General features: G+C 36.7%; 1 protein-coding gene across 1 annotated transcript in view; it reads right to left on the bottom strand.

Moving 5' to 3' along the window:
* Window positions 1–7124: 7124 nt before the first annotated feature.
* PEX3 (peroxisomal biogenesis factor 3) overlaps window positions 7125–22905 on the bottom strand; it is a 32115-nt gene continuing 16334 nt past the window's right edge. The window contains exons 4-12 of the mRNA XM_004011388.6: window positions 19353–19396; window positions 17839–17963; window positions 17504–17570; window positions 17339–17393; window positions 16622–16790; window positions 15005–15075; window positions 12901–13023; window positions 10973–11069; window positions 7125–8066 (exon numbers count right to left, since the gene is read on the bottom strand). Coding sequence (XP_004011437.1) covers window positions 7983–8066; window positions 10973–11069; window positions 12901–13023; window positions 15005–15075; window positions 16622–16790; window positions 17339–17393; window positions 17504–17570; window positions 17839–17963; window positions 19353–19396 — 835 coding nt within the window. The 3' untranslated portion in view covers window positions 7125–7982. The remainder of the gene's footprint in view (window positions 8067–10972; window positions 11070–12900; window positions 13024–15004; window positions 15076–16621; window positions 16791–17338; window positions 17394–17503; window positions 17571–17838; window positions 17964–19352; window positions 19397–22905) is intronic.

Genomic DNA, 22905 nt, shown 5'->3' with positions numbered 1-22905 from the left:
GATCCCCGGGCTGGGAAGATTCCCTGGAGAAGGATAGGATTTGGAGAGTTTAAAGAAGTAACTAAGGTTAAATGAAGTCATCAGGGTGGGACCTTAATCCAATATGACTGGAGTCCTTATAAGAGGAAGAACATGGACGGAAGCACACAGAGCAAAGACCATTTAAAGACACCGTGAGAAGGTGGCCAACTGCAAGCCAGGGAGAGGCCTCAAGAGAAACCAAACCTGCCAAAACCGTGGGCTTTCAGCCTGCAGAACTGTGAGAAAATAAGTGACTGTATAAGTGGCCCCTATCTGTGGGATGGCACCCCACTCCAGTACTCTTGCCTGGAAAATCCCATGGATGGAGGAGCCTGGTGGGCTGCCGTCCATGGGGTCATGAAGAGTCAGACGACTGAGCAACTTCACTTTCACTTTTCACTTTCATGCACTGGAGAAGGAAATGGCAACCCACTCCAGAGTTCTTGCCTGGAGAATCCCAGGGACAGGGGAGCCTGGCGGGCTGCTGTCTATGGGGTCGCACAGAGTCGGACGTGACTGAAGCGACTTAGCAGCAGCAGCAGATTAATAAGGGCTTCCCAGGTGGCTCAGTGGTGAAGAATTCACCTGCTCATGTGGGAGATGCTGGTTCAGTCCCCGGGTTGGGAAGATCCCCTGGGGAAGGGAATGGCTACCCACTCCAGTATTCTTGCCTGGAAAATTTCATGGACAGAGGAGCCTGGCGGGCTATGGTCCATGGGGTTGCAAAAGAGTCAGACACAACTTAGTGATTAAACAACAACAACAAAGGGTCATAGGTATATAATAAATTGGACTTAATGTTTATGCTTACAGTAACTGTCTTTTTATAAAAAATTTTCTTGTCTTTTTCCTTCATGGTAATAAAACTGATATATTTACTATAGATATTTAAAAATTTACAGAAATGCCTAAAGACAAAATCACTAAGGTCACCATTATTAATATTTTAGTATTTATTCTTCCAGGGTTTTTTTGGGTGGAGGCAGTTGAGGGTGTAGGATTGGAGGTGTGGGCTTATTTTTGTAGGTGGGCTAATTTGAGGTCCAATTTAAATGAATTTTTTTATCCTGTATTTATTTGCCTTTAAGCAAATTGAAGTTGAAAACCTTTCTGAAAATTATTGTGTATTCAGATTTTCCCTAAGAATGACGCAAAAATACTGATATTGATATAAATATAAAGAAACACTGATTAAAGAACTCACTTCCCTTAACAAAAGATGTTCAACAAGGTTAGATATTCAATTGAAGTACTACAGGCTCCATTTTGTTATGTTAATCAAATGCAGATATCTCATTGTTCCCTGTAGACATTTCAAGTAGAGAGGGAAGTAATAAATTCACACTTATTTTATAAAATCATCTTGAAGCTGAAAATATTTTTCAAAAATTATTCATAGCTGAAGTTTCTACAGCTATCAAAATTTTAAAACCATTCTAAAGTATTGACATGAATAAGTACTTTAAAAGTTTTAAATCCCAATTACCATTGTATTAGAGGTCCAGTAAGGACAGATTTACATGATCCCCAACACTAGACTAAGAAAAAAACAAAAAAAGGGAAAAAACTCTGAGTTAGAAGAATCTTAACATAAAAGTGAGGTGATCTGAAGCAAATAGTTTTGAGACGACAATCTGTCAGTCATTTAAATTCCTACCTTGTCCATAATGACCTTTACAAATAGAGAATATAGAGGGGAAATGGAGCTATTTAAGTAAATTATAATTAGATATAGGATTTAGTTAATGGGTAGCTATGAGGAAGCTAAATGATAAAATACAGATCAGCATTCAGAGGTGCTGATAAAATGCTTTGCTAATAACCATATATTAATATGGAACAGAATGAGACATCAAATTTAAGTTTAATGTATATCTTGCTTGTATGTGAAATATACTGTAAGTGGGACTTGTAACAAGGATTTTAAAATAGTGCATCAAATTCTTAGAACTGTCATTGGTATGAAGGGCAAGAATTATAGTAAGGCTAATTAAAAATCAGATCTCTCATTACTTAGTTTAAGCCAATAGTTCTATTAGGTAGTTAGAATAGGAAACAGGAGTCCAGAATGGCGGTGGCTAAAAGACAAGAAAGAGAAGAGCCCGTGAAAATAGAACAAAGGAAGGTCCGAGGACCACCGTGAGGACCTCAGGTAGAACAAACAACACTCCTGGCTAGCCCAATTTACACAGGGCAGGCCCAGGGGGAGAAAAAACAGAAAAAGAGGAGCCAAAGCGCTGGGGGTCTCTCTCTCTCAATCCCGCACGCTGGGGCGCTCTTCTCTTCGTGTCTTTGGGTCGACCTGCCCTCATGCCTCAAAGATGGATTTTCCTGCTATTATCTAAATAAAACAGAACTGTAACATGGAGCTGTAACACTGATCTAAGAGATATAACATGGTCCGTTCGAGACCTGAGAGCTATAACATGGTCTGTCCAAGACCTGAGAGCTGTGATACGCCGAGGGGGCTTTAATATCCATCACTCCAAATCTTTGTTGTGACAAGACAGAACCAAGGAGCATATACTCGCCTGACAGTTCTTTTCCCCCACAACTGATTCTTTTCCCAGAGTTATTATACAGGCAAAAACTTGACTTGTTTTAAATTTCAGTAACACTGGATTTTTCTTTAATAACCAGAGAAATATTGAAGGCAAGCAAAACTAGATTGTTAGACTGGATATCACTTTAAGAAGATTTTATCTCATTTTCTTATCAGTGCCATATTGAAATAACACAATTACTTTAAAAGTTCAGACTAATCAAATAAATGAATTAGGGCAACAGAAAACAAGACAGATATTTTGCTTGCTGTTCATTTTTGATTTTGTAGGTAAAAGACAGGGTTAGATGCAAACCTTCCTGTCTAACTTGCAAACAAATAATTGTTCATATCGAATTTTTATATATACACAGTAACAAACATATTTATACAAGTTTGAAGGAGAAAGTATAATTGTTTCAAGTAATCTCCATTTAACCAACTCACTAGAGTAATGAATGCTCTCCATTTTCTTGGAAAAGAATACTAATTGATGCCTGGGCAAGATGCAGGTTTTCAGTTAGCAGGATTCTGTCTGGCACATGCTTCACCTCGGTTTCCACTTGCTGCAATCAATTTGAAAGTGAAAAGTGAAAGTTACTCAGTTGTGTCTGACTCTTTGTGATTCCATGAACTGTAACCCACCAGGTTCCTCTGTCCATGGAATTCTCAGGTAAGAATACTGGACTGAATTGCCAATTCCTTCTCCAGGGGATCTTCCCGACCCAGGGGTTGAACCCGGGTCTCCTGAGTTGCAGGCAGATTCTTTCCACTTGAGCCACCAGTAAGGCCCATGTAACAGGATATGTTTACCACCAGTTAGCTGATTTTGTTACTGCAGTGGGTTGAATAGTACTCCCCAATAAATGATACCTACTCAAAAGCTCTCAAAAACTACTCAGAAGGCTTCTCTGATAGCTCAGTTGGTAAAGAGTCCACCTGGATTCCTGGGTTGGGAAGATCTGCTGGAGAAGGGATAGGTGGCCCACACCAGTTTTCTTGGGCTTCCCCTGTGGCTCATCTCGTAAAGAACTCACCTGCAATGTGGGAGACCTGGGTTCAATCCCTGGGTTGGGAGGATCCCCTGAAGTGAAAGGCTACCACTCCAGTATTCTAGCCTGGAGAACTCCATGGACTGTATAGTCCATGGGGTCACAAAGAGTTGGATACGACTGAGCGACCTTCACTTTCACTCAAAAGCTCACAATGTGATCTTACTTAGAATCAGTGTTTTTGCACGTGCAATTAAGAATTAAGGTAAGTTCTGAGGTAAGATCATAGTGGATGTGGGGTCACAAACATGTAGATGACCACATGAAGATAGGCAGAGACTGGAGTTACTCTGCTGAGTTACGTGGCTGAATATGTGGGGCCACCAGAAGCAGGAAGAGTCAAGAAAGGTTGGAAGGATTCTTCCTTGGAGTCTGCAGAGGGTACATGGCCCTACTGACACCTTAATTTTGGGTTTCTAAGCACCAGAATGGTGAGAGAATAAATTTCTGTAGTTTTAAGCCACACTGCTGCAGCTAAGTCGCTTCAGTTGTGTCTGACTCTGTGCGACCCCATAGACGGCAGCCCACCAAGGCTCCTCCATCCCTGGGATTCTCCAGGCAAGAATACTGGAGTGGGTTGCCATTTCCTTCTCCAAGGCATGAAAGTGAAAAGGCAAAGTGAAGTTGCTCAGTCGTGTCCGACTCTTAGCGACCCCATGGACTGCAGCCCACCAGGCTCCACCATCCATGGGATTTTCCAGTCAAGAGTACTGGAGTGGGGTGCCATCGCCTTCTCCACACATACAGTTAGTGGTGATTTATTACAGCAATTCTAAGAAACTAACACAGTCACCAAACTGATTATCTTTGGTAATTTATGATAAATTTATGTTTTTATCATGTTACCTAAGCAGATGAAATGAGTGTGAAGAGTTGTAGTTTTCGTGAAAACCAAGTTGAATACTTTGGAAAAGCTAGATGAAAGTGTGTTGCTTTCCCCATGCCCAATTTAAATGTATTGGTTGATTATTGGTAAAACAGTTCTAAAAGACTGGCCAGAAATGTACTAAAAATCCACAAATATTCTGTACCCGTGTACAACTGTGTAACGTAACATATATGATTTGTATAAGACATGTCAGAGAATGCTTATAAGCATACCTACAATGAAAAGGTAGAAAGGACCTGGGTCCTACATTAAATAACTGGCAAATAAAGATGACTTGTACTTTAAGTTAAAATATCTAAGCTTAAATGTGTTATTTTAAAAATGCTATCCTGCTTTAAAAGACTTTTTGGATTAACCAAACAACTAAGGAGTCCAGATAGAAGAACACAATTAGAACACAAATTTGTAATGTCTAAGGCCAGTTAGCTTCAAATACATGTGGTTTTTTACCTTGTCATCTCTGTAACTGCCACAACTCTACAGATGCAGATGATACCAGGTGGTAATTTTCTGATGGTCAGCAGTCTATCCTTACAAAGTCACACCTGTTCAGTCTCAAAATTTCCTTGTATGAAATCCTGGGTTAATTTTGCTGGAAGAGATGCATGCTCTATCACACACACATTCACTCATTTTCCAAAATACAGTTTTCCACCATCCTATTACATCATTATATTCTGACAAATTTTGAAAAGAAGTTCTCCTCTCTACTTTCAGTTCAGTTCAGTTCAGTCGCTGGGTCACGTCCAGCTCTTTGCAACCCCATGAACTGCAGCACGCCAGGCCTCCCTGTCCATCACCAACTCCCAGAGTCTACCCAAACCCATGTCCATTTAGTCGGTGATGCCATCCAACCATCTCATCCTCTATTGTCCCCTTCTCCTCTGGCCTCAATCTTTCCCAGCATCAGGGTCTTTTCAAATGAGTCAGCTCTTCACATCAGGTGGCCAAAGCATTGGAGTTTCAGCGTCAACATCAGTCCTTACAATGAACACCCAGGACTGATCTCCTTTAGGATGAACTGGTTGGATCTCCTTGCAGTCCAAGGGACTCTCAAGAGTCTTCTCCAACACCACAGTTCAAAAGCATCAATTCTTCAGTGCTCAGCTTTTTTTTACAGTCCGACTCTCACATCCATACATGACCACTGGGAAAACCATAGCCTTGACTAGATGGACCTTTGTTGGCAAAGTAATGTCTCTGCTTTTGAATATGCTATCTAGGTTGGTCATAACTTTCCTTCCAAGGAGCAAGCGTCTTTTAATTTCATGGCTGCAGTCACCATCTGCAGTGATTTTGGAGCCCGGAAAAATAAAGTCAGCCACTGTTTCCCCATCTATTTCCCATGAAGTGATGGGACCAGATGCCATGATCTTAGTTTTCTGAATGTTGAGCTTTATGTCAACTTTTTCACTCTCCTCTTTCACTTTCACCAAGAGGCTTTTCAGTTTTTCTTCACTTTCTGCCGTAAGGGTGGTGTCATCTGCATAAATGAGGTTATTGATATTTCTCCCGGCAATCTTGATTCCAGCTTGTGCTTCCTCCAGCCCAGCGTTTCTCATGATATACTCTGCATATAAGTTAAATAAGCAGGGTGACAATATACAGCCTTGACGTACTCATTTTCCTATTTGGAACTAGTCTGTTGTTCCACGTCCAATTCTAACTGTTGCATCATGACCTGCATACAGGTTTCTCAAGAGGAAGGTCAGGTAGTCTGGTATTCCCATCTCTTTCAGAATTTTCCACAGTTTATTGTGATCCACACAGTCAAAGGCTTTGGCATAGTCAATAAAGCAGAAATAGATGTTTTTCTGGAACTCTCTTGCTTTTACAATGATCCAGTGGATGCTGGCAATTTGATCTCTGGTTCCTCTGCCTTTTCTAAAACCAGCTAGAACATCTGAAGTTCGTGGTTCACGTATTGCTGAAGCCTGGGTTGGAGAACTTTACTAGCATGTGAGATGAGTGCAATTGTGCAGTAGTTTCAGTATTTTTTGGCATTACCTTTCTTTGGGATTGGAATGAAAACTGACCTTTTCCAGTCCTGTGGCGACTGCTGAATTTTCCAAATGTGCCGGCATACTGAGTGCAGCACTTTCACAGCATCATCTTTTAGGATATGAAATTACATAATTATATTCTGACAAATTTGAAAAGAAGTATGTGTTCTCCTCTCTACTTTGACATCTGCTTTTGTCTGTTTTCTTTTTTTTTTTTTAATATATTCTAGGCATAGATTCCCTAGCAGTTGGCTTCAGGCCTAACCTGGCCTTAGAAGAGACATTACAATTCATTTTCTACCTTCTCCTATGTAGCTGTATGTTATATGTTGAAGGAACATAAAACAACATAAATGATGCTACTGAAAATATATTTAATATAATGATGATACGATTCATTTCTTTCTGTCCTAGTTACCCATATAAAGAACTACGTATATACTAGAACAATGAATTATTTCTTTTTAGAAGGAAATGTTATTTTTCTAAACAAGTAAGTTAAAGCAGCGATTGCTTGTTAAAAAAATGAAACTTGAAAACCAGTGTAATCTCCAAAAAACAGCAAAAATGCTATGGGACAAATAATAGCTGTAAAGTATTAACTCGATAAAACCATATTTTACTAAAATATTTTATTGTAATAAGATTCACTGTGCTTAAAATCAATACAAAGTAAGCTGTAATTATTTACATACAAATAAATGAAACTATGCACAGTAGTTAATAGCAGCTGAGGAGACAGCATCAACACAATGTTCACCTCTAAATCAGTATGTAGTTTCCTAAGGATTGTTAACAACAGTAAAGAAAAAAATTGCTGACCATAGTTGTTCCTTCTTATTTTTGGCCGTGCTATGGGATGCAGGATCTTAGATTCCCCGGCCAGGGAACAGGGATTGAACCTGTGCCCCCTGCAGGGGGAGCATGGCGCCTTACCCACTGGACCACCAGGAAAGTCCTAATCCTAGTTGTTAAATTAACTGATTTCTATTAAAAAAGAAAGTTCTCAACCAGGTATATTTAAGACAAAGTATTTATCTCTTTGAAGATTAACCGAAGAAAAGTCTGATTCTCTCCTGTATACTGCAGTCTGGTGAACTTTACGATTAAATAGCATTTTTTCCAAACTTTATATCTACTTCCCAAACAGATTTTACCTCAGTATTAATGTCAAAGTATAAAGTATTTACATTATTTGACTTGGAACTAATATCCATGATGTAACAAACTATTAACAATTCTGATATTTGCACTGTATACACTCAGGTATGCCCACAAAAACCAGTCTGTTGATGGCTTTAAAAAAATATATTAAGATGCCAAATAAATCTATTTTATTATGAAGACTTTAAGAATATATTTTTATTAGACATTATGGTAACAAATCATTACCCTATATATAGTTGATTTATTCGATGCATTTTTTTAAAAAAGTAACTGAATTCCATTGTAGCTATTCTTGAAGGAAAAAAAAATCATTTCTCCAGTTGTTGAGGAGTACTAAAAGCCTCGTACACATTAGCAGCAAAGTCTTTCACTTGCTCCATCATTAACAGATCCTAGCAAAGATGAGAATAAAATATTACAGTTTGTAAAAGAACAGATAATCTGAATTCATTTCTGCAATCAAGCAACAAATCTGGCTCAAAGTTTTGTGGCATTAAGGCCAAAAAGAAAACCATTTAATGAAAGTAGTTTCTTCTATAATAAATTCCTGGAGATATTTATTAAGTTCTTATATGAGAGACAGTGGGTATGATAAGTATTCAAGTGTGGCTTGTCAAGATGAACTGCTTACTGATGAAGGCAGAGACTTTTATGAAAATGGACAAAGATAAAGTATAAATGCCACAACTTACAACTTTTCCCCCTCACACTAAGAAGATCCAAAACAGTCTTTCTGTGTGTGTGTGTCAAATGCTGGATGAGTATCTGTTGAATAAATGATTGCAACAATATATGCTGCTGCTGCTGCTAAGTCGCCTCAGTCGTGTCCGACTCTGTGCGATCCCACAGACGGCAGCCCACCAGGCTCCGCCGTCCCTGGGATTCTCCAGGCAAGAACACTGGAGTGGGTTGCCATTTCCTTTTCCAAAGCAGGAAAGTGAAAAGTGAAAGTGAAGTCGCTCAGTCGTGTCCGACTCTTTGGGACCCCGTGGACTGTAGCCCACCTGGCTCCTCTGTCCATGGGATTTTCCAGGCAAGAGTACTGGAGTGGGGTGCCATTGCTTTCTCCACAATAATATATCCACACATACATAACCAACCACACATATATACCTGAGAACAGGGGTTCTTATGGGATTTGTTAATGTTGACTTCCCTAGTGGCTCAGAGGTTAAAGTGTCTGCCTGCAATGCAGGAGACCTGGGTCGATCCCTGGGTCGGGAAGATCCCCTGGAGGAGGAAATGGCAACCCACTCCAGTCTTCTTGCCTGGAGAATCCCATGGACGGAGGAGCCTGGTGGGCTACAGTCCACGGTGTCACAAAGAGTCAGACACGACTGAGCACCTTCACTTTCACTTCCAATGTAAATAAAAAATTACATCTTTTTTTCATGAACCTTTAACTGAAATCTAGCATTTCTTTCACCTGTGTATGTAAGCAACAAACTGACAGTAGAACCTGTGAGTTGGTCTTTAGCAGAATTCAGACATTTTTATATCATATGCTAGGTAAGTTGCAGAAGTTACATGAACTGTCATTTTAAAAAATATTTTGAAACTGTATACAGTTGGTTTTCGTTAAAACCTACCTATTTTACAATATACACTTATAGGCATCATTCTGAGGTGTCCATAGGCTTCCCCAGAGAGTGAAAGGACCCATGGCAACAGAAACCATTATGTGGTCTATGCTGCCCAGTGAGCAGCAGAGAAACAGGAAGTGAACCTATCCTTGATGCTCTCTCTTAAGCATCAGAAAACCCAAGTAAGCTTAGCAAGTCTTCATCTCACAAATTCATAGTTAAATTCTCTGAATACCACATGGTACTTTAACTCACAGAAATCGTAATTTAAAAAACTGGTGGAAGTCTTGTCAATTAATGGTCTAGTATATAAACAATCTACATCCAATGATACTAAGAAAATTTATTAATACTAAGCATTAGTATCAATGATGTTTGTACCTTTTATTTTCATTCTCAGTTATAGACTGTAATATAGTATGTAAATTATTTAAGCACCAAAGCTGATGTTACATTAAGTCTGTGTTAGTCACTCAGTCACGTCCGACTCTTTTCGATCCAAAGGACTATGGCCCGCGGGGCTTCTCTGTCTGTGGAATTCTCCAGGCAAGAATACTGGAGTGGGTAGCCATTCCCTTCTCCAGGGGATATTCCTGACCCAGGGATTGAACTTGGGTCTCTTGCACTGCAGGCAGATTCTTTACCATCTGAGCCACCAGGGAAGCCCCAGTGTATATATTATGCTGCTCATCAAGATGAACAGCTTACTGATGAAGCCAGAGATTTTTATGAAAATGGAGAAAGGTAAAGTTAAGGTTTAAATGCCAGAAGTTACAACTATTTTTTTTCTTACACTAATATGCACATAAAAATTAAAAGAAAAAAATTTAAAACATAAGAGTTCAAAAAATTTTCAGCTAAAATTAAACTTTAAATTAAGCCACATGTGAAGGACAAGCCAATGACTCTATATAAGAGAAAGGAAGAATTACAACCCATAGCCTCACGGCTCTTCACGTTCTCAAGTAGAAAACCAGAGATACTCTAATTTGAGATAAATATTACTGAGAAGATACTATCTTTACACTTAGGCCTAGAGTCTCTCTCTTCTCACTGCACATTATGGCAGTAGTTTGGAATTGAGGTGTATTATGAGTAATTTATTGCTGGTTATACAGTTTCCAAGTTTGCAAATAACTTGGAAGAAAAGTTTGGATTCAAAGCTGTTCTTTTAGTAAAATCAGTCTTATTCAGTGTATTCTATTATAAAATGCTTTCCTAAGAAAGGAGATAGAGTTATAGGGAGATGAATGAAAAATTTAAATAACCTACTGAGGATGCAGCTTTTAATGAACAGATTATTGGTGCACTATTAACAGTTATACTTATTAACTATTTAAATGCTTTACTTTCCTACAAAAATGTTTCATTTTTCCTCAAAATCTGAGGGACTGGTTCACTGATTTGCCTCAAGGCACAGCTTAATACAAAACATTAACACTAAATTCAACTGACCGCTAGAATATATCTGGACTAAAATGCAGTGTGTCTAACATGTGCTGTACTATAACATGGAGAAAGGTATTCCCAACCTCATAAAAGTGCCATGATATTATACTCTCATGGGGCACTCTATTGTACTCTACATGTGGCTTCAAGTTTTTGGTTTCTTTGAACAAATATCATAGAAGAGAAATGTAATTTTATGTTAGACAAATAGGACCACAACCAAAAGTACAGTCTGTTTTGAATAATAACCCAAGCTCTCCTCTTACCTGAACAAAATGACTAGGTGTTTCACTGCAAACTGAATGGATCTGTCCATTTATTATGGGAATTATCTTAGCTAAAGGCAGGCTGACACTGGAAAGACTGAAAAATCATCACAGTAATAATTATTTTCTGAAATTATTTTATAGGAATTTAACATTTAATTATAAAAGAAATAGCCATTGAAAAGTACTTACAGAAATGTTTTAGTAAGAAAATAAAGACCAAACATAATTTTACCATCTAGAAATAACAATTATAACTGACATCATAGTTAATTTCTTCCAGTAATTTTTTTATACATATCTATACTTTTTGGGTGTTTTTATCACCCAGCTATAACCTCCCAAGCAACACTGTTTTGCATTTTTATTCTCATGCTATAATCACTCATTCCATCTCATTAAAAGTTCTTCCAAAGTATTTGTTTTTAAATTACTATATAGTAATCCATCCTCTAGCTGTGACAACTTATATCATCAGCTCCCTATGGTTGGGCATTGAGTTTTTGCCTAATTTTCTTTAATATAAATAACTCTTTGTATTTACAGTAAATTACTGAGTTGAAGGATATGAATGCTTTTAAGCTTTAAAATGTGTATTACCAAATTCCCTCTGCTTCTCTAACAGTCTGAGAGGATACCTGCTCCATCATGACTCCTTTCTACATCAAGCATTTCTTTACTCTTCATATATCTGATAGCTAAAAATCATTATCTCACAGTTTTGGTCTGTATTTCCCTTAATTACTAGCAATGTCAAATAGTTAAGTATAATAAACACTTGAGTCCTACATGAGTGATCATGAGTACTACAGGAGTTAAGAAAAGATTGAAATGGCTGATACAACTGCAACATAATTTTTATAATTCTCTAGTGTACAAGATCAAGTATTTGTTTTATATAAAAATTCTTATCACTATTCAGTAAATAACTAATACTTTTGCTAGATAGACACTGTAGTGAAATTTTGTTGACTGGAGCACCTTAATTTAGAGAACTTACTGAGGCTGAATTTTTTCTGAGAATTTAAAGAATTGCTATAAAAGATTTTAGGATGACATTTAAATTGCTTCAGAAAATAAACTGTATGACCCTAAGCATTCCAAATCCTCAATGTTAACTGCCAATTAATCCTTTTTGTATAATAAAGAGTGGTCCCAGAGAACTGGGCAAATAAACTGTTGCTCTATGTATTTGAGAATTAAAACAGGCATTGCACATACATACTGCGTATCAGTTACTGTTATCCCTAATTTTAACAGATGAGTCTACAGTCAGTTAACATGGATTTAGTACCTATTATTTTCTGAATTTAATACAAAAAAACTGCAAAACAGTGTAAATCCTAATAGATTTAAGGTGCTCATGCTGAGATTATAATAAAACCATAAGCTATCTTTTGGCAGAGTGAATCCATGACTTAGTAATTATGATTTAAATCATTATCATCTGTACTATCTAAACAAAAAGGGCTACAGAACTAGGAGATAATTCATCAAATGGGAATATAGAACAAGAATGCCTGGTTGAATTATGAAGGCCAATTATATCTTATAGTGCTGGAATAATGTAAGAGAAAATGTTAGAACTTAAATAACATTTTCATAGTTTTGTATTCTAAAGCATTAAATTAAAAAAGCCTCAATAATTGAAACTGGCCTATGGAAAAGTAGTTTCACAAGTTAAGTACTTCTGTATAGTGGCAAAATTTTAGAAGAAATAAACATTTAAACACTGAATACTGAAAGAGCTCCTCCTAATGAAGGAGTCATTGGCTTAACAGAGTTTAATTTGTTGAAAAAATAAACATTCACATTTGTCATCTGAGATTTTCTTTTTTTGTTACCTGGAACAAAAAATTAACATATCAAAAAGCACTGTTTTATCAGAATAGTCATAAGACTGGTAACATTCTTATATGTCTTCTTACCTATTCATGGAGTTACCATGTTGCAGGTCTTGTTCAGTAGGTCGAAAGAACTCAGCCATGTTGTCTAGTAGTCTACTGAATCCTCGGTTGAGACAGGTATTCAAAACTGTACTAAAATCTGGACTACATAAAGAAGATAAATTACTTTTTAGATTTTCAATGGAAAAGGGCAAAAATTTAGTAACTATGTGGCTACCTTTGACAGCCACCACCATTTCTAGTCACAATTTTATAAACTAAAACACTATAAAAATGTATCAAGGAGTCAATATTAAAAATTAAGCATAAAAAGAGGGCTAATTGTATAACGTAATGCAGTGAGGATATTTGCTCATTTCGCTAGATTTTCTTACATTATGCGGCACTTCATAAATGTACTTTTATAAATATCAGTAATCATTACTTCTCTTGAGGAAACTCTTATGAGGAAACTCTATTAATATTTTGTTTATGTGTTCAGATGAGGAACTGGACACTTGATGCATGAAGAAATTTATCCTAAGGTATGTTACTAGTAAATATAGGAGGCAGAATTTGAACCCAGGCCTTTCTGATCTTAAAGTTCAAGCTCTTTTTGTTATATCATGTTATTACCTCACAGAAACTCTTTGATATGAAGAGTAATATATATGCTATCAGGGTTAGGAACTGCCCAGTTGAACAGATTAGTTCTGTCTCTGACGTGTAGAAATCACAATTCATCACATGGCAATAAATTTGGTAATTATTAACATATAAACAGTAAAGTAATGGGAGTAAATAAAATTGCCTGGGGCAGTTGAGGATGAAAAAAGAACAAATACCTGGGAAACATTAGTATTTAAAGGAAAGACAGGCATAAAGGAACCTAAGAAGAAATGATCTGAGAACTGGGGAAAAACTGGGAGACTGTCAAGGCAACCATGAGAGAAAGAATTTCAAGAAAACCTTGATCAACAGCGTTAATTATCAGAGGAAGGTCAAGAAAGATGAACACTACAGGTCGACTGGATTTGACAAAAGAACACTGATGACCTTCCAGAGTTTCATGAAGTGACTTGAATAAGAAAAGAAGTAGAGATTGATATTGTAGAAAGTCAAGGACTAGAACTTGATGAATTCATATAATAGCTGAATTAACCTAGAAAATTTGCTGATTTTCTTCAAGATCATGAAAAAATATTAAAAACAAAGGATATAATCTGCCCAGAAAACAAGAGAAAATGATCTTAAATTATCTTTAATTTAAAAAACACTGATACTTTAATCACTTAAGATAAAGCAGATGAACTGATATTACCACTAAGATTTCACAATGATAAAACTACCTCAAAGAGTGTAAGTGACTCAACCAAGGTTGACCAGCTGATAAACAGCAGAGCCAACCTTGAATCTAGGTCCTCTCATCTTCTAATACACAATCTGGGGCTTTTCCCATTTGTAACATTCTGGCTCTCTTCTGGGTAACTTAAAAAAGTTAATACTCTATTGAAGGCGGATGTGAATTTTTATCACTCAAAGATTTAGTAATATGAGAGTCGAACCTGAAAGGGTCAGGGGAAGTAGTTCTCATAACTGCGTATGTGTGTGCACACACAGCACGTGTGCACGTGTGTATACCTGAGGATTAGCTAGAGCTGGCTAGCTCTGGCTGGCAAGAGCACCTCTTCCCAAGTCAGCACTGAGTGGCATCAGATTAGGAGTCAGCAGAGTCAGCACTGCTGTGGCTACAATTTTAGTTTTCGTTTTTGTTTTCTTTATAGGGCTAGTTGTTAAACATATACCAGAATACACTGGGCATATAAGAATCACCATTTAAAGCTTTCCTCAAAATATAAATGCTAACTATCTTCCGGTCCCTTAACTAGTATATCAGAATCTCTAGGCTAGGAAAACAGGTAGGGGCAATCCTGGGTGTCTTGGAAAAAAAATCTCTGCTTACCTCCCTACCCTAACAAGACAAGCACGAGTGTAGGTAGGAAATCCTACTAAAAGCAGGGGAATATATTTAAAATTTAATTTTAACAAAATATTATGTTGAATATTTGTCCAAGAAAAACTATAAGATGGTCATGAATACATTTAAAATAGAAGCACATGTTCCTGTGACATGCAGTGTACATACCTTTCCAACATGTCTCTAGTTTCATTGAGTAGTTTAATAGTGGTAACATCTCTAGGAGAAAGTCCGCAGGCCTGTGAAATTAAAAGGCCACACTTCAGGGTTTCAAATATAGCACAGGGTTAATGTGAAACAAACTCAAGAGTTCAGGAAATCTGAAAAGTCTATGTCCTATCAACAATTAAAAAAACATGTTCAACTCAAAGAAACTATACAGGTTGATGTGCACAGATGAGTAGCATTTAAAACACTGAGTCACAATAGGGTCTTTATAAGATCTTTATTTATCTGAAGGACATATTAACAAAGAAAAATTAGTCTTCCAGGTTGCAGAGGCCAGAGATATTTTTTTCTATTATTGTTAAGGGATTTTATTAGGATATGCATGTGTCTTTTCTCATCAATCTAGTTTAATCTAAGGCTCCATGTGTTCTTCCAATCTAAGTTGTAGGTTTAAATTCAATTCAGATAAGATGTGCTCCATCGTCCCTCTCATTACCTGTTCTTTTGAATTATTTTCTTTTTTAAGTCCACTGTTGAATTTTAAAATGTGGAAATTGCTTTATCATTCCAGAAATCTTTAAGAATACTATTATTGCATCTCCTCAAGATTCTAATTTTTAAGTGAGTTTTCTCTTGCTTCTCTTGTTAATTCTGACAGGTCTGTTCTGTTCATTCAGTTTAGCTTCCATTCTGCAGGGGTTCATGAGGTTCTCTTAAATGGCTTACAACCTATCTCTGGAGCCTCCAGGGGAGCGGGAAGCAGGCAATGAAAAACATGGCAATCTTTGTTCCAACAGGGCCTTTAGGCTGAGGTATGGCACAAGGGCCTCTTTAGTCTAAGACTTCTCCAGTCGTTAAGTGAGGAAGATCCTTCTCTCAACTGCAAAGAATGGATGCAATCTGCTTACATGTTAATAAGCAGCAATTACTTTAAAAGAGGCCTATAACCTGTAATCCTTGTATTTTTATTATTCTTAATCAATGAGTAATTTAGATCACAACTGTCCGGGACACACCAGGGTATAGCAACACCATGGCTGATAACTGTTGGAACTGGCCTTCTCTGTTTCTCAACTGGATGACTACAACCTCCTTCAGTGCACTCTGATACTGTTATCACTGATTTATCTTAAAAAGTAAACATGATTGTGGTACTGACCTGATCAAAATTCACCTTTGTCTAGAACTGGAAGTTTAGACCCTTTATCTTGGCATACAAAGCTCTTTATGATACTGTCCCCAGCCACCAGCTTTATCTTCTGTTACTTGATCTCAAAGAAATATGCTTTAGCCACTGGAACTGAATTTGTCTTCTGAATTCTCCAGGTTTACTGAACATGCTTATTCATTTTGTATCTCAATCATACATCATAGTGTCTGTCACATAACTAATATTCAATAAAATCTTGCTGAATATCTAAAATGCTTTCAAACTAGAAATCAATCACATTTATAGTTTGTTTTCTAAATTAGTGAGGTTTTATTTAAATTATTGAAATGTATCTTTCAATCACTTACCTTTCAAGAGACTCAGAAATCTAAATTTTAAGACATAATGAAAAAAACATTAACAGCAAAGAGTAACTGGTTTTGCTTAAATAGTTTTGAATTAAGCACCTGAACTGCTAATGGAGTTTCTTCATCTGGCATCATGTAATGGCATAATAAAGATTTGGATCCATCATTATTAATCCAAGAAGATGATTTATGCTGCTCAACGAGATCTCTGATTTCTTTTAGTTTTTGCTCCAAGTCCAAAAGGGACAAAGAATGTTTAAGAGAAACACTAGAAACAGAGAAAAGGAAACTGGGATAAGTGAAACTATACCACACGTCCTACGAATACTCCTTTCCTAACAGGTTACTACCCGAGATCCTGTTTCATCCCGTCACACCTGAAACTACTGACTATGAAATCATCAGAGTAGATTAAGAAATCGGCCATTGGTTTGGGGCCAAGAAAAATCTCGTTGCAGATTTCACAAGAAAATTCCCACTGTGATTAAAGACACTGCCATATGAACAGGAGTTAAAAGCCTCAGAGGCAGATTTTTAAAAGCAGGTCTTTTGTCTCATGACCCAAATATTTTTGGTTTGTTTTGAAATCAATCAATACACAATGAAATATTAAAGCTTTCCCCTTAGTATCAAAACGTTGATACCGATGAAGAAAACGGATTCCACAATGTAATACCCAGGGCTGTGTCTGAATTAGGTTAAAAGAGTTTTGCAGACCACCGTTTGTCAAGTCACCAGCTTCACTAGAACTATGTTAATTTTTCTTTTATTCATCAGACTCAGGAAGTTAGGAAAAGCCAATGCAAAATGCCTCACCTTCCTAAAATCTTCTGCACAGCTTGTTTAATGACAGTGATCAATTCTGTCAGGCCTATAAAAAGAAAAATAAATGTAAAAAAAGCCTTGTTTACATTTTCAATTCCTCAATAATACAAATGAATGAATTAGAATTAGTTTACAGGTCATAAATAAGAATCTCACCATCTCCAAGGAGGTGCTGAATACTTGATAAATATTGCTGTTGGACATCTGGGGGAGCAAGAACTGTCTGTACGAAATAGACATAAGGTGCTCAATATTATTAATAAATAATGTTTTCATTATAACTGAAGCTGAGATTCTAGGACCTAGAACAATAGGAAACACTACTCTCTAACATAACCAAGTCTAGTTTCAACATATGAAGAAAAATAATGGTTAAAGTTTATAATCACATGAAATATAATTATTCTATATAAATTATCATGATAATATTTGGTTAAATTTTGAATCTCTTGAAAGATAAGGCAGTATCAGTTTAAGTCTATTAAACTTACGGTGCCATTTTTGCCAACTGCTGCATTATCCAAATAAATATATCCACCGATTATGTTTAACTGGACTCGCAAAAGAACCACCAGCATGCAAGTACTGTACACAGCTACGATGCTTCTTGTGAAACCTTTGCAGAGAAAAGAAAACCTCTTGGTACTAATTGTTAAAACACAAACAAATGTGTAAAATCGCAAACCATCCCTATGTTATTTTTTCATAAGACAACTTAAAATATACGTTTATAATTACTTCAAGTACAAAAATGTATCAATTCAAAATATTTCAGTTTATCTGATTACAAAATATTTATTGTCAATTAGGAATGATCTCTTAATTGAAACAATAACCAATAAAGATAATAACCAATATATTCAGTGAAGGGTTAAAGGACTGGGAAGCACTCAGTTGTAGCCTCAGAGCTCTGAGCTGTCCAAGGAGCTTGTTCAGAATCAGGGAAGAGCGCTGAGCATGAAGAGCTCCAGCTGTCACTGGCAGGTAAAAGAGCACAAAGGATAAGCTCATACAGGGATGGAGGAAGGTACAGAGAGACAGAGACCAGTCTTCACAGGTGTTTAGGACCGACTGTTCAAAACAGAGGTAAGAGAAAGGTGCTGACTCTTGCTGAGACGAGGAAAATGTCCAGTGGATTTAGCAACACTACTGATCTGTGATATCTGCTTGGATGGAGATACAGGAGTGGAAACCAGGCTCCAAGTGTGTCACAGAATGAGAGGGAGTGCAGAAGAAAAGAAACAGAATGTAGAAAGCTTTAGTATTACACAAGGGAGATTAAAAAAAGTACAATAGCTGAAAGGAAATATAGGGTACTACACAGGTTTATTTCATTTTCAAACAGGCAAAGCTTAAGCATGATTTGTGTTTCCCTGGTGGTTCAGTGGTAAAGAATCCACCTGCTAAGAAGCAGACACGGGTTCAGTCCCTCAGCTGGGAAGATCCCCTGGAGAAGGAAATGGCAACCCACTCCAGCATTTTTGCTTGGGAAATTCCATGGACAGAGGAGCCTGGGAAGGTATAGTCCATGGGCTGCGAAGAGTCAGACATGACTTAGTGACTAAACAACAAGCATGATTCAGTTAGGAAAACACAAGAATGACAGAGGATGAAGTTCTGAGACATGGAGATATATGTATCTATCTGTCCTAGGGAAGCTTTTTGTTTGAAATTTTTATCACTAATCAAAGTTTGCATACAATATCAAAGTAAAATTACTATTTAGGTTGGAGTAAAAACTTCGTCTATTGTATCAGAACCTAATATACACATATGTAGTCTAGGATAAGTTTATGTATTATTATAACAATAATACCACCACCACCACGAACATTACTAAGCAGTTTCTATGACCAGTAGACATCAATCTACTTGCTTCACGAGAATTATTTAATCCTGACGACAACTCCATGTGGTAGGTAAAGAAGAGCCACCCACATAATAGAATACAACAATTTCCCATTAAAAATATTTTAAGGCTATGCCTTGAAATATGTAGGCTTACTTATTATCTTCAGATCCTCCCATATTTCTAGCTTGTTTGAAGGCCTAAAGAAAAATATCAGAAAATATAAAAATAATAATCTAGATAATTTAATAGAAAACTTTGAACTTTGCAGTTCAATATTTAATTATATTTTATCACAAGATAACTATAACTGTAGAAACAAAGCCCATAAGCTATACTAAAAAATGACTATAATTTCAGTAACTGATGATGACACCCATTTTCATAAGAGTCAGAGACAGGACTTAGCGACTAAACGACCACCATCACCATTACCTGCGTATGTCCTTCCAGTCTTTCTCTTCCTTCTGAGCATATGATATGTGTACTATAAAATCATACCGGAAAAGCAGGAATAATATTTATCTTTCCCTTATTTACTATTTTACAAATAATGAAGTAGGTCTATAATCCTTCAATGGCAAGTACTGTCTTTTAAATATCATTACAAACACAGGCATTTAACTTGATGTGTTTCTATCCACTGTAGTTGTTACCCTTATTGATTTTCAAACTGCCCATCTTTGACCATTAGGGGGCTATCCACGTTACTTCCTAAGTTCTTCTCAAATGAACCCTTCAGTCTTTGACAGCTTCCTTGCTTTTGGACACAAAAGGTGTCTGGGTTCATTTTGTTCAATTTTTGCAAGCCTGAAATCATCCATTTCTCTGAGAGTCCTGGTTCAGAAGACTCAGCTAGTATACTATATGTGTGTATTTATTTATTTATTATATATATATTAAAGAGATAAAGTACATCATGAATTCATATTTATACTTCTAATTCAAAATTAGGATCACTTTTTTTTTTTTTTAACAATCTCATTAATCTTATACCCGTATTTCTTTCTGCCTGCACTAGAAATCAGTGAAACCAATATAATTACAACTTGCTGCATCCCTCACTCTGTGGACAACAGTCTCAGAATAGCAGTACTGAAAAGTGTTTAAGGTTTTTGTTTTTTTCAATTCTGTATGCTCTAAGAGTATATATCCCACTAAAAATACACAGTCAAATTTCTGTTTTAGAGTCACTTGGCATAGTTTCTGTTGGGCTTCCCTGATGACTCAGTGGATAAAGAATCTGCCTGCAGTACAGGAGACACAGGAGACATGGGTTTGATCCCTGGATCGGGAAGATCCCCTGGTGAAGGAAATGGCAATCCAGTCCAGTATTCTTGCCTGGAAAACCCCATGGACAGAGGAGCCTGGCAGGATCACAGAGAGTTGGACATGACTAAGCACACAGGTACAGCACAGCTTCTGTTTTTGTAATTACGACACCAACTAGATACACATTTAGGTTATTTCATTTATTTTACCATCACTTTAGACATTGCTTTTCAAACACTAAACATAGTTTTATAAATATGTAAAATATTTACAAATATTTGTATTCCCTGATGACTTTACAACACAGTATATTCAAAGAAGTCTGTTTCTATTCACTTTTGTTTCCTTCTTCACAGGCAACTATTAAAAAAAATCCTTTAACTTTGTATTGTTTTTCTTTATATAGGCAAATATATATATATATATTCATATCTGCCCCTTTAGACAAATGGTAGCATACTATATACACCTTTCCTTTAACTTTTTAAAACTTACAACAATATATCCTGGAGATCATTCCATAATAGTATATAGATAACAGCCATCATTTTTTTTTAAACCACAGCATAGTACTCCACTGTACTATGTGGATGGAGTTCACTGCTGTTCAAATCACCTTCGTGGTAGAACCAGTGTTTTTGTTCTCATATTTCCAATCTGTCATAGATGAACACTTTTGTAAAATACAATAAAAATAAATTATAAGAAAAATGAAATTAAAAATGACAAAAACACAATCCAATATTCTTTATTATTATTATCAGATATAAATTTACGTTTCAATAAGAAGTTGAACTACCATTACCACTGTGGGCTATTACTAGTTTCTTATCTTTCTTTGCCACTGGAGGGGCTGCAGAGCTTCAGGTAACCTTTTACTAGATGGCACAAGTTTGACAGCTACATGGAGAAAATCCTACCAGGGCCCTACTGCAGGCTTAGCTACTGTTTAAGCCTTGTTGTGGAATATCATATTTTAGTCCCATATTAAACTGGGAATCAACCATAAAGCAAGGATTAGGTATTTTAATGCAGTTAAATCACATCTCTTGAATGTTGCCTAAGATAAATCTCAAAGTGATTCTTACCAAAATTCTAAATGAAATAAGAAAACAGCAGTTCCAAAATTTTCATAAAGGAAGTACTCAATAGCAGCTGGCTATGGCAACCCACTCCAGTGTTCTTGCCTGGAGAATCCCAGGGACGGGGGATCCTGGTGGGCTGCTGTCTCTGGGGTGGCACAGAGTCGGACACGACTGAAGGTACTTAGCAGCAGCAGCAGCACGGAAAGGCAAATTAAGGTTATCTGTCTTGAAACTGTACTGAGCTGGCATGATTTTGCTGGGACAGGACAGAATTATAGCCACACAGGACATTTCTTCATTTTGACATTCACTGCTAACAGACTTAAAAGTAGATTTAGGTGAAAGTGAAATTGGTAGTCACTCAGTTGTGTCCGACTCTGTGCGACCACATGGACTGGAGTCCACCAGGCTCCTCTGTCCATGGAATTCTCCAGGCAAGAATACTGGAGTGGGTCACCATGCCCTTCTCCAGAGGATCTTCCTGATCCAAGGACTGAACTCAGGTCTCCCACATTGAGGGCAGATTCTTTACCATTTGAGCTACCCAGGAAGATTTAATTGAGATGAGACCTAATGTATAGCATGGTGAATACAGTTAATAATGCTTTTGTATACTTGGAATTTCCTGAGAAAAAATCTTATGTGTTCTCACCACACGTTAAAAAAATGGTAACTATGTGAAGTGATGGATATATTAATTAGCTTGATTGTGGTGATCATTTTTAATGTATGTGTTTACAAAAAATGAGAAAAAAAAATTCACCATATCTTTTTAAAAGATTCTAATTCCAAACCTATGTAAAGGGTACTTTCTATGCCAAGATTCCTATCAAATGATTGTCTAATGGAAATCAACTCCAAGTTAAATATGACCAAGCTCTTTAATGTTACCAAAATATATTACCAAATTAAGAATTAAACTAATCCTAAGTGTTCTGCCTCTCTTGTAATGAAGGATGTTTAAGATTCTTTGCCACTGAAACTTCATTGACCCCAAATGAATATAACAATTTCAAATCAAAAGAAAGGTAAGAAAAAATAACACGAAAATATTTAAAGAGGAAACAGGCAATGAGGAGAACTGTTGTCCATCTTATCCTTCCAAGAATTCTCTTCTCTGTGTAAAGAAAAGAGGGCTCATGCCTTTTCTTTAAAGCTGCTCAGGTTTTACCCATCAGAATTAATCCCTTTACTCTCTAGCCTCTAAAGTTTTCTTCCCACATTTTGCTTTTACTTTTTAACACAGACTTACCACAATATGTCTTGAATTATGACCATTTATTTCATCTAATTCCTCCTTTGGATGACAAGGTCTTAAAGGGACAGAGACCTATCTTAATTATCTTGAATCC

The sequence above is a fragment of the Ovis aries genome, chromosome 8, assembly GCF_016772045.2.
Source record: "Ovis aries strain OAR_USU_Benz2616 breed Rambouillet chromosome 8, ARS-UI_Ramb_v3.0, whole genome shotgun sequence".
Taxonomy (NCBI): domain Eukaryota; kingdom Metazoa; phylum Chordata; class Mammalia; order Artiodactyla; family Bovidae; genus Ovis; species Ovis aries.
This window is presented reverse-complemented; position numbering and strand designations above follow the sequence as displayed.